This window comes from Mizuhopecten yessoensis, unplaced genomic scaffold (genome assembly GCF_002113885.1).
Source record: "Mizuhopecten yessoensis strain PY_sf001 unplaced genomic scaffold, ASM211388v2 scaffold10591, whole genome shotgun sequence".
NCBI lineage: Eukaryota > Metazoa > Mollusca > Bivalvia > Pectinida > Pectinidae > Mizuhopecten > Mizuhopecten yessoensis.
Genome location: NW_018408623.1, coordinates 1,598,858 through 1,612,012, shown reverse-complemented (window position 1 = coordinate 1,612,012; position 13,155 = coordinate 1,598,858). Strand labels below are relative to the sequence as shown.

The following is a 13,155-nucleotide window of genomic DNA, read 5'->3' as shown; positions in this document are numbered from 1 at the left end:
GATTTCCCATGGCACATTGCGCAAGAGCAAAACAACTATGGCGGACGCGGCTACATTTCAACCAGGAACTGGAGTAGCTCCTGCTACCTTAGTGGAGTTATCGATATCATGTCGGTAAGATTGTTGTTCGTTTTCACTTTTACACTTTTCGTAGCGTATCTATTATGTTAGTACAGAAAGTCATGGCGCAGAATTCACAATAACAAGAAAGATGCAATGTTTACATCATGAAAGAACCGCAGAAAGATTTGTTTACTTCAAAATTGCTGACAGATATGCTTCTTCTGATGCAAAGAAACACTGCAGTAAGGTTTATACGAATACATATTTGGACTTGGCTGTATTCAATGCATACGTCATAGTGTCACCAACTTAATCATATTTATTAGAACAATGACAGCAACCTGGTATTAGTAAGTAGCTTTACTTGAGTCTCTGATACCCAAGACTTGCAAGAGTCTGATAGAGATAATTTGTACATCTTGTATCAGAATCGAATCCATAACAATTCACATATACATCTCTTATATATAATGTGTTCTTCATGTAAAACTCAAAATTTTGCATGTCTGTATTTTTATGCAATTCACCTTGGGAAATCACTATGCTGTATTTCGTAATAGTCTAAAATAACTGTCTATTTATTCATCTCTATCTTTATTTATTATACATTTACTGCTATTGTGGTAGGGAAACATGATTCTTTGTTTTCAAAACGATGAAGCATGAATGAAGTTTATTTCACTTTTTTTTTCATTTCAGAAAGCTAATTGATGCTGATGTATTTTCAAAATCTGATCCCAGTAAGTATATCTACTTAACTGATTCTTTTGGCTAAAACACTGTATTAAGATATTCAATACTTGAACTTTTCTAAGTCAAATCAGCTGATATTGACCCTCATGACTTCAATATATAAAATGCCACTAGCAGAACACATGGAGCAGTTTCAGGGAGCATATAGTCGCTGCTTTGTCCATCCCTCCAACAGGTTTGTTTGGGCCATAGCTTCTGAGTCTCTAAAGACATCTTATTGAAATATAAGGGGTATCTGAAGGATGGCAAGGCGGTATGTCACATACCACTATTGGGTTTGTGCACTACAGGTCGAAGTCACATTAGGTTAACTTCATTGTCTGGGTCATAATTTCTGACTCCCTGTAGATAATGCAATGAAATTTAAGGGATAGATATAGGATGGTAAGGAGGTTAGTTGAGTACCACTATATTGAGGTTCTCCTCCAAGGTCAAGGTCACATTGAGGTCAAATACATTGTTCAGGGCCATAACTATCGACTCACTGAAGATAGCCTAAAGAATTTTATTTCAGAATTATGCAGTGTGTCTAAGTGACTTTATTTTGTTCATGAATGTTCAATTTATGTACATGATAGCTGCTAGTGCTTATGATTGGATGATATATTATATGATTGGATGATACATTATATGATTGGATGATACATTATATGATTGGATGATACGTTATATGATTGGATGATACATTATATGATTGGATGATACGTTATATGATTGGATGATACATTAATGATACATTATATGATTGGATGAAACATTATATGATTGGATGATACATTATATGATTGGATGATACATTATATGATTGGATGATACATTATATGATTGGATGATACATTATATGATTGGATGATACATTATATGATTGGATGATACATTATATGATTGGATGATACATTATATGATTGGATGATACATTATATGATTGGATGATACATTATATGATTGGATGATACATTATATGATTGGATGATACATTATATGATTGGATGATACATTATATGATTGGATGATACATTATATGATTGGATGATACATTATATGATTGGATGATACATTATATGATTGGATGATACATTATATGATTGGATGATACATTATATGATTGGATGATACATTATATGATTGGATGATACATTATATGATTGGATGATACATTATATGATTGGATGATACATTATATGATTGGATGATACATTATATGATTGGATGATACATTATATGATTGGATGATACATTATATGATTGGATGATACATTATATGATTGGATGATACATTATATGATTGGATGATACATTATATGATTGGATGATACATTATATGATTGGATGATACATTATATGATTGGATGATACATTATATGATTGGATGATACATTATATGATTGGATGATACATTATATGATTGGATGATACATTATATGATTGGATGATACATTATATGATTGGATGATACATTATATGATTGGATGATACATTATATGATTGGATGATACATTATATGATTGGATGATACATTATATGATTGGATGATACATTATATGATTGGATGATACATTATATGATTGGATGATACATTATATGATTGGATGATACATTATATGATTGGATGATACATTATATGATTGGATGATACATTATATGATTGGATGATACATTATATGATTGGATGATACATTATATGATTGGATGATACATTATATGATTGGATGATACATTATATGATTGGATGATACATTATATGATTGGATGATACATTATATGATTGGATGATACATTATATGATTGGATGATACATTATATGATTGGATGATACATTATATGATTGGATGATACATTATATGATTGGATGATACATTATATGATTGGATGATACATTATATGATTGGATGATACATTATATGATTGGATGATACATTATATGATTGGATGATACATTATATGATTGGATGATACATTATATGATTGGATGATACATTATATGATTGGATGATACATTATATGATTGGATGATACATTATATGATTGGATGATACATTATATGATTGGATGATACATTATATGATTGGATGATACATTATATGATTGGATGATACATTATATGATTGGATGATACATTATATGATTGGATGATACATTATATGATTGGATGATACATTATATGATTGGATGATACATTATATGATTGGATGATACATTATATGATTGGATGATACATTATATGATTGGATGATACATTATATGATTGGATGATACATTATATGATTGGATGATACATTATATGATTGGATGATACATTATATGATTGGATGATACATTATATGATTGGATGATACATTATATGATTGGATGATACATTATATGATTGGATGATACATTATATGATTGGATGATACATTATATGATTGGATGATACATTATATGATTGGATGATACATTATATGATTGGATGATACATTATATGATTGGATGATACATTATATGATTGGATGATACATTATATGATTGGATGATACATTATATGATTGGATGATACATTATATGATTGGATGATACATTATATGATTGGATGATACATTATATGATTGGATGATACATTATATGATTGGATGATACATTATATGATTGGATGATACATTATATGATTGGATGATACATTATATGATTGGATGATACATTATATGATTGGATGATACATTATATGATTGGATGATACATTATATGATTGGATGATACATTATATGATTGGATGATACATTATATGATTGGATGATACATTATATGATTGGATGATACATTATATGATTGGATGATACATTATATGATTGGATGATACATTATATGATTGGATGATACATTATATGATTGGATGATACATTATATGATTGGATGATACATTATATGATTGGATGATACATTATATGATTGGATGATACATTATATGATTGGATGATACATTATATGATTGGATGATACATTATATGATTGGATGATACATTATATGATTGGATGATACATTATATGATTGGATGATACATTATATGATTGGATGATACATTATATGATTGGATGATACATTATATGATTGGATGATACATTATATGATTGGATGATACATTATATGATTGGATGATACGTTATATGATTGGATGATACATTATATGATTGGATGATACATTATATGATACATTATATGATTGGATGATACGTTATATGATTGGATGATACATTATATGATTGGATGAAACATTATATGATTGGATGATACATTATGATTGATATCTGTATGTTGAGTTCTGTTGGGTTGATTTAAATGTCATTTTTTGTGATGCTTCATTTGTAATTTCTAGGAATGTTTCGGGGATATTAGTAACAATCCTTGTTGAGAACTTATTGTATGTGGACAACAACTCTTATTTTTTTTACAGACTTTAATGAAATTCTTTTTAACATCACTTTAATATAATGTTGCTAATTTTCGATATATTTTCCATTTTGACCATTTCATGGTGAAGCTTGCCTTTAGCTTACAGATGTAGTGTAGCGTTAGTTTTGTTTTTCAGTGTGTGTCCTGTTTGTGTTGGAGGAAAGTAATAGAGGGTCATGGAGAGAGGTAAGTTTGAGCTTGGTACATTTATCGGTAGATGATAAATAATAATAATAATAATAAAGATTTGAGGTTCTTGTATGCCGCTTTATCAAAACCTAGTTTGTAGGGCGTCTCAAAGCGGTTCACAAAATATTATCCCCTCGCAACGAAAAATCAATGGGGATATAGGATTCCGCCCGTACATACCTATATATATCTTACACTCTTTGTCATCGCTCTAGCTACTTCAATCCTCAATGGAATTTCATGAAACTTCAGACAAGTGTGTAGTATGACAATACTTTAAACAAGTTCGCGTTTTGGGTTTCTACAATACATTGAAGGTCAAGGTCACTGTTACTATTTTTAGAAAAACTTTGTCATCGCTCTACCGACTTCATTCTTCAATAAAATTTCATGAAACTTGATACAAGTGTTGAGTATGACCTTACCTTGAACAAGTTCGGGTTTCAGGTTTCTATATTCAAGGTCAAGGTCACTGTTACTATTTATAGAGAAAAAAACTTTGTCATCACTCTAGCGACTTCATTACTAAAGAGAATTACATAAAACTTGATACAAGTGTTTGGTATGGCAATATCTTGAACGTTTGTTTCATCTCGCTGCGTTAAAGGTCAAGGTTACACGTGTATGGAGCTTGTGTTTGTAGGTGTTATTGTGACTACCAGCTCGCATGTGACCTATCAGCAAGGTCAAACTAGTCAACAGATTGTATAAATCTTGTTCACCTCAGGGAAACAATATCAATTAATAGGTATAATTTATGTGTAAAATACGATTCACAGATAACTATGTACAAATGCATGAAGCAAGTCCATAACTGTTTTGTGGTCATGGTCTGTATTTGATCTAACGAGGTACATTTATATATTATACAGATAAAACAGACACCAGTATTCTGTCTGAATGTTTAAGTTACTGTATGATAAAAGAAGGATTATTTGCATGTGTATTTTGGACATTGTATGTATAGTAGGAGAGGGAAAATGTATGGGGTTCAAACTCAGGACCCTCAAAACTCTAGACAGACGCTCTACCAATTGGTCTACCTGGTTGTCGACGATCGACTAAGTCTAGCTCCGCTACATTCCTCCCTCATTTAACAAAGTCTTAGACCCGGAAGGCACACGAGACCCTATACCACCTTCTGTGGGTATATTTTGTTGGTTGCTAAATGTAGTAGGAGCAAAAAAATGCACGACCAGCAGACAGGGACTTTAACCCAGGAGCCTCGACCTTTAGACGGACGCTCTACCAGTTGAGCTACCTAGGTCTGGTCACCGATGATTGACCCAGTCTAGTTCCGCTACATTTGAAAAAAATGACTAAAATCTGATAGTGAAATATATATTGAACTAAAAAAAAGTCACTAGTACTGTATCTATATGTTTATAAACAACTCTGGAATGAAATGCAGGATGTATGCTTCTGTACTGCAGGCATGTATATATGCACCCAAATGCACTGACAGAAAGGAGATTGGAATTTAGGATCTTATCTTATCCTTTCATCTCTTTGTCCCCTTTTATTTCTCTCTATATCCATTCAAACCAAGCCAATTAACCAATGTAATGCTATTTTATCCTGCAGGGCTATTTGTGTTAATGAGCTATTAAGACCTCATTAATCAATGTAAAAGTGAGAAAAAAAAATTCTGGAAAAAATTAAATCAGTAATTTTGTCATGTAATTATTATCTCTAGTTGGAACATATTGTTAATAAGTAGATATAATCATACTTTCAACTTGGTTTATTTGCATAAAACTAATATCTACAAAGAATGGTGTTTGATAAAACAGAAAGGGTGTTTGTTAAACAAATGTATTTATGTATATATGCTGTGGAAAATATAGAATCAGTTGTCCGATCTATGGTGTGTAATCGGGATGCCCAGCAACATTGAAGGAAAAATCAATACTACAATGCATGCATAAATGCAGCTAGAGACCGACAGATTACTCAAGTATGTAATCTACCTAGAGATCTCGTCATGACCAAGGCACCGTCGTTACCGACAAATACACACAATTACCACCTGTTTGTTAGCTATAGGAGGCTAAGTGAAATCAGCTGCATCAACTTGTTTAAAGTGCAACAGGTCTAGCACGATAAATACCAGTCTGATACATATAATATCAATCGACATTTACATATCAGGCCTCGACTCCTATATATTTTCCCGGTCACTGTGATTTTTAATTGCCTGAATGTATATGTCTTTATTTGACCTAAATGTTATATATAAAGGAACATGTTGTAATAAGGTATGTAACCAAAGACCCAGGACAGCTGTGAAAAAAACTAACATGGTATTACACATACTTACTGTGTTATACAAAATGTCAACTGGTCTAAAAGTACATGTACATGCTATCAGTTGCTACATTTAATCCCTTATGTAACTCTACATTCCCTCCATTTTAGTTCACTTGGTATGAAATGTCTGTGAGCATATGTGACTGTGATGATGTCCATCGTTTATCTGGCATCAAGATTTTCTTTAGACTTCTTAAGATTCATGAAGAACTATGATATTTAGCCTTTAGTATTTAAGGTCACACATCAATCATGTTAAAAATTCAAACAGCGTCTTCTAAATATCTGTAATGATAATGGCAAGAATAATGATATTAAACTTATAGCTTGTTGAGATGAAGTTCAATCAAATTTGTTTGAATAAATTACCTTGACCCAGCAATTTGTTTTGCTAAGTTTTACTATCAAACAGTTTCCCTTAGCTATCTAAAAAGTGCTTTATTTTCCCAAAATGACCAAAAACTGAGGAATATATTCCCAATTTCAATACAAATCAAGCTAGATTTTCCCAATTTGTAAAGGAACAGGCTGTAAAACTTAGGTAACAAAAACTCTGTAACCAACTTTCTAGGTCACAGGATTCAATTCTACTGCAAAAGTTTCCACTTCTAATATAAGCACTGTAAGGTCTGGAATATTTGCCTTGTAGCCTATTGGAATGAAATGCTTATTTACTGCATTGCTTGGATTTGTCAATGGGATATGTAAAAAATAAAATTTAAGAACTCTTTCAAATATTACAATTTCATAGGACATGCAGTAAGAGTAGTGATATTTTGCTTGTACCATAAGCTTGCTAGAATGATATACAGGTTAATAAGTTTGTACAAAGAAATGGCATTGACTCGCATTAGTTAAATATATTTAAATCTCCTCACAAAGATCTATAATATGTAATATAATGATATTTGGCATGTGGTATGCTCGCTGTCAGGTTTAAATCATTTGAACTTTATCCAGTTTAAAGGTCACATATATGATACGTTTTTAACAACACCATTCACTAACAGGTGACCAATGCAGACCCATAAGGCCTCTTGTTCTAAGTACTAGGATGTTAGCTACACGCGTGACACCAGCCTGTATTATCTGTACCTGTTTGTTTACCTTAAAGTGGTTTACTTTGGATGTAAAGATAACATCACACAAATCTAGACTAGGGTAATATCACTGTGAAGTAAAAGGTTAACATAGTACCAATTGAAAGAACATTGTAGCTATGTTACTGCTCATGGCTATGTTACTGATGATGGCTATGTTACTGATGATGATGGCTATGTTACTGATGATGGCTAGGTTACTGATGATGATGACTATGTTACTGATGGTGATGGCTATGTTACTGATGATGATGGCTATGTTACTGATGATGGCTATGTTACTGATGATGATGGCTATGTTACTGATGATGGTTACTGATGATGATGGCTATGTTACTGATGATGGCTATGTTACTGATGATGATGGCTATGTTACTGATGATGACTATGTTACTGATGATGATGGCTATGTTACTGATGATGGTTACTGATGATGATGGCTATGTTACTGATGATGGTTATGTTACTGATGATGATGGCTATGTTACTGATGATGATTACTGATGATGATGGCTATGTTACTGATGATGGCTATGTTACTGATGATGATGGCTATGTTACTGATGATGATGGCTATGTTACTGATGATGATGGCTATGTTACTGATGATGATGGCTATGTTACTGATGATGATGGCTATGTTACTGATGATGATGGCTATGTTACTGATGATGATGGCTATGTTACTGATGATGATGGCTATGTTACTGATGATGATGGCTATGTTACTGATGATGATGGCTATGTTACTGATGATGATGGCTATGTTACTGATGATGATGGCTATGTTACTGATGATGATGGCTATGTTACTGATGATGATGGCTATGTTACTGATGATGATGGCTATGTTACTGATGATGATGGCTATGTTACTGATGATGATGGCTATGTTACTGATGATGATGGCTATGTTACTGATGATGATGGCTATGTTACTGATGATGATGGCTATGTTACTGATGATGATGGCTATGTTACTGATGATGATGGCTATGTTACTGATGATGATGGCTATGTTACTGATGATGATGGCTATGTTACTGATGATGATGGCTATGTTACTGATGATGATGGCTATGTTACTGATGATGATGGCTATGTTACTGATGATGATGGCTATGTTACTGATGATGATGGCTATGTTACTGATGATGATGGCTATGTTACTGATGATGATGGCTATGTTACTGATGATGATGGCTATGTTACTGATGATGATGGCTATGTTACTGATGATGATGGCTATGTTACTGATGATGATGGCTATGTTACTGATGATGATGGCTATGTTACTGATGATGATGGCTATGTTACTGATGATGATGGCTATGTTACTGATGATGATGGCTATGTTACTGATGATGATGGCTATGTTACTGATGATGATGGCTATGTTACTGATGATGATGGCTATGTTACTGATGATGATGGCTATGTTACTGATGATGATGGCTATGTTACTGATGATGATGGCTATGTTACTGATGATGATGGCTATGTTACTGATGATGATGGCTATGTTACTGATGATGATGGCTATGTTACTGATGATGATGGCTATGTTACTGATGATGATGGCTATGTTACTGATGATGATGGCTATGTTACTGATGATGATGGCTATGTTACTGATGATGATGGCTATGTTACTGATGATGATGGCTATGTTACTGATGATGATGGCTATGTTACTGATGATGATGGCTATGTTACTGATGATGATGGCTATGTTACTGATGATGATGGCTATGTTACTGATGATGATGGCTATGTTACTGATGATGATGGCTATGTTACTGATGATGATGGCTATGTTACTGATGATGATGGCTATGTTACTGATGATGATGGCTATGTTACTGATGATGATGGCTATGTTACTGATGATGATGGCTATGTTACTGATGATGATGGCTATGTTACTGATGATGATGGCTATGTTACTGATGATGATGGCTATGTTACTGATGATGATGGCTATGTTACTGATGATGATGGCTATGTTACTGATGATGATGGCTATGTTACTGATGATGATGGCTATGTTACTGATGATGATGGCTATGTTACTGATGATGATGGCTATGTTACTGATGATGATGGCTATGTTACTGATGATGATGGCTATGTTACTGATGATGATGGCTATGTTACTGATGATGATGGCTATGTTACTGATGATGATGGCTATGTTACTGATGATGATGGCTATGTTACTGATGATGATGGCTATGTTACTGATGATGATGGCTATGTTACTGATGATGATGGCTATGTTACTGATGATGATGGCTATGTTACTGATGATGATGGCTATGTTACTGATGATGATGGCTATGTTACTGATGATGATGGCTATGTTACTGATGATGATGGCTATGTTACTGATGATGATGGCTATGTTACTGATGATGATGGCTATGTTACTGATGATGATGGCTATGTTACTGATGATGATGGCTATGTTACTGATGATGATGGCTATGTTACTGATGATGATGGCTATGTTACTGATGATGATGGCTATGTTACTGATGATGATGGCTATGTTACTGATGATGATGGCTATGTTACTGATGATGATGGCTATGTTACTGATGATGATGGCTATGTTACTGATGATGATGGCTATGTTACTGATGATGATGGCTATGTTACTGATGATGATGGCTATGTTACTGATGATGATGGCTATGTTACTGATGATGATGGCTATGTTACTGATGATGATGGCTATGTTACTGATGATGATGGCTATGTTACTGATGATGATGGCTATGTTACTGATGATGATGGCTATGTTACTGATGATGATGGCTATGTTACTGATGATGATGGCTATGTTACTGATGATGATGGCTATGTTACTGATGATGATGGCTATGTTACTGATGATGATGGCTATGTTACTGATGATGATGGCTATGTTACTGATGATGATGGCTATGTTACTGATGATGATGGCTATGTTACTGATGATGATGGCTATGTTACTGATGATGATGGCTATGTTACTGATGATGATGGCTATGTTACTGATGATGATGGCTATGTTACTGATGATGGCTATGTTACTGATGATGGCTATGTTACTGATGATGATGGCTATGTTACTGATGATAAAGGCTATGTTACTAATGATGATGGCTATGTTACTGATGATGGCTATGTTACTGATGATTGCTAGGTTACTGATGATGGCTATGTTACTGATGATGTCTATGTTACTGATGATGATGGCTATGTTACTGATTATGATGACTATGTTACTGATGATGGCTATGTTACTGAAGGTGATGGCTATGTCACTGATGATGACTATGTTACTGATGATGATGGCTATGTTACCGATGATGGCTATGTTACTGATGATGATGGCTCTGTTACTGATGATGGCTATGTTACTGATTATGGCTATGTTACTGATGATGATGGCTATGTTACTGACTGATGATGGCTATGTTACTGATGATGGCTGTGTTACTGATGATGATGACTATGTTACTGATGATGGTGGCTATGTTACTGATGATGGCTATGTTACTAATGATGATGGCTATGTTACCGATGATGGCTATGTTACTGATGATGATGGATATGTAACTGATGATGGCTATGTTACTGATGATGATGACTATGTTACTGATGATGGTGGCTATGTTACTGATGATGGCTATGTTACTGATCATGATGGCTATGTTACTGATGATGGCTTGGTTACTGATGATGATGACTATGTTACTGATTATGATGGCTATGTTACTGATGATGATGGCGATGCTACTGATGATGGCTATGTTACTGATGATGTCTATGTTACTGATGATGATGGCTATGTTACTGATTATGATGCCTCTGTTACTGATGATGGCTATGTTACTGATGATGACTATGTTACTGCTGATGATGGCTATGTTACTGATGATGATGACTTTGTTGCTGATGATTGCTAGGTTACTGATGATGGCTAGGGTACTGATGATGATGGCTATGTTACTGATGATGGCTAGGTTACTGATGATGATGGCTATGTTCCTGATGATGATGACTATGTTACTGATGATTGTTAGGGTACTGATGATGGCTAGGTTACTGATGATGATGGCTATGTTCCTGATGATGATGACTATGTTACTGATGATTGTTAGGGTACTGATGATGGCTAGGTTACTGATGATGATGGCTATGTTACTGATTATGATGCCTCTGTTACTGATGATGGCTATGTTACTGATTATGGCTATGTTACTGATGATGATGGCTATGCTACTGATGATGATGACTATGTTACTGATGATGGTGGCTATGTTACTGATGATGGCTATGTTACTGATCATGATGGCTATGTTACTGATGATGGCTTGGTTACTGATGATGATGACTATGTTACTGATGATGGCTATGTTACTGATTATTATGGCTATGTTACTGATGATGGCTATGTTACTGATGATGTCTATGTTACTGATGATGATGGCTATGTAACTGATGATGGCTATGTTACTGATGATGATGACTATGTTACTGATGATTGCTAGGTTACTGATGATGGCTAGGTTACTGATGATGATGGCTATGTTACTGATGATGGCTATGTTACTGATTATGATGGCTATGTTACTGATGATGATGGCTATGTTACTGAAGGTGATGGCTATGTTACTGATGATGGCTATGTTACTGATGGTGATGGCTATGTTACTGATGATGATGACTATGTTACTGATGATGATGGCTATGTTACTGATGATGGCTATGTTACTAATGATGATGGCTATGTTACTGATGATGATGGCTATGTTACTGATGATATTTGTGTTTATTCTCATCGTCATTTAAGAAGAATAAATACAATACTAATTGTCCGTCCATTCATACCTTGTACATTTCCGACCATTAATTTTGAGCTCCCAAACATTATATAAGTGGTGAAACCTTGTTTAAGTTTGTTTGCTGTAAGACATTGTGTCACATATTACCCACAATTCCATATCCTGAACGTAAAGGTCATAGCAAGAGTCAGGGGTGAAAGGTTAAATAACGGCAACGATTGTCTAGACTGTATCTACTGAAAAAAATAATATTATTTGATGAAACTTCATAAAAGAAAGACAGTGTATAATGTACCACCAAAAAAACCTTTCAAGGTCAAGGTCAAAACATGTGTGTAAACTAATAACTACTGAACCACATTATATTGTTTGATGAAACATACTAAATATCAGTAGTAAGACAAATCAGCATACCATATATCCAAAATGGCGACCATCTATATGAACAGGGGATGCTTGCAATCAAGCCCGCTCCCTA

The 13,155-nt window shown here is 34.0% G+C and overlaps 1 protein-coding gene across 1 annotated transcript in view; it reads left to right on the top strand.

The window, feature by feature from the left end:
• The first annotated feature begins 5 nt into the window (after positions 1-5).
• Positions 6-13,155, top strand: part of LOC110461219 (copine-8-like) — a 31,757-nt gene continuing 18,607 nt past the window's right edge. The window contains exons 1-3 of the mRNA XM_021514596.1: positions 6-114; positions 763-803; positions 4,380-4,429. Coding sequence (XP_021370271.1) covers positions 38-114; positions 763-803; positions 4,380-4,429 — 168 coding nt within the window. The 5' untranslated portion in view covers positions 6-37. The remainder of the gene's footprint in view (positions 115-762; positions 804-4,379; positions 4,430-13,155) is intronic.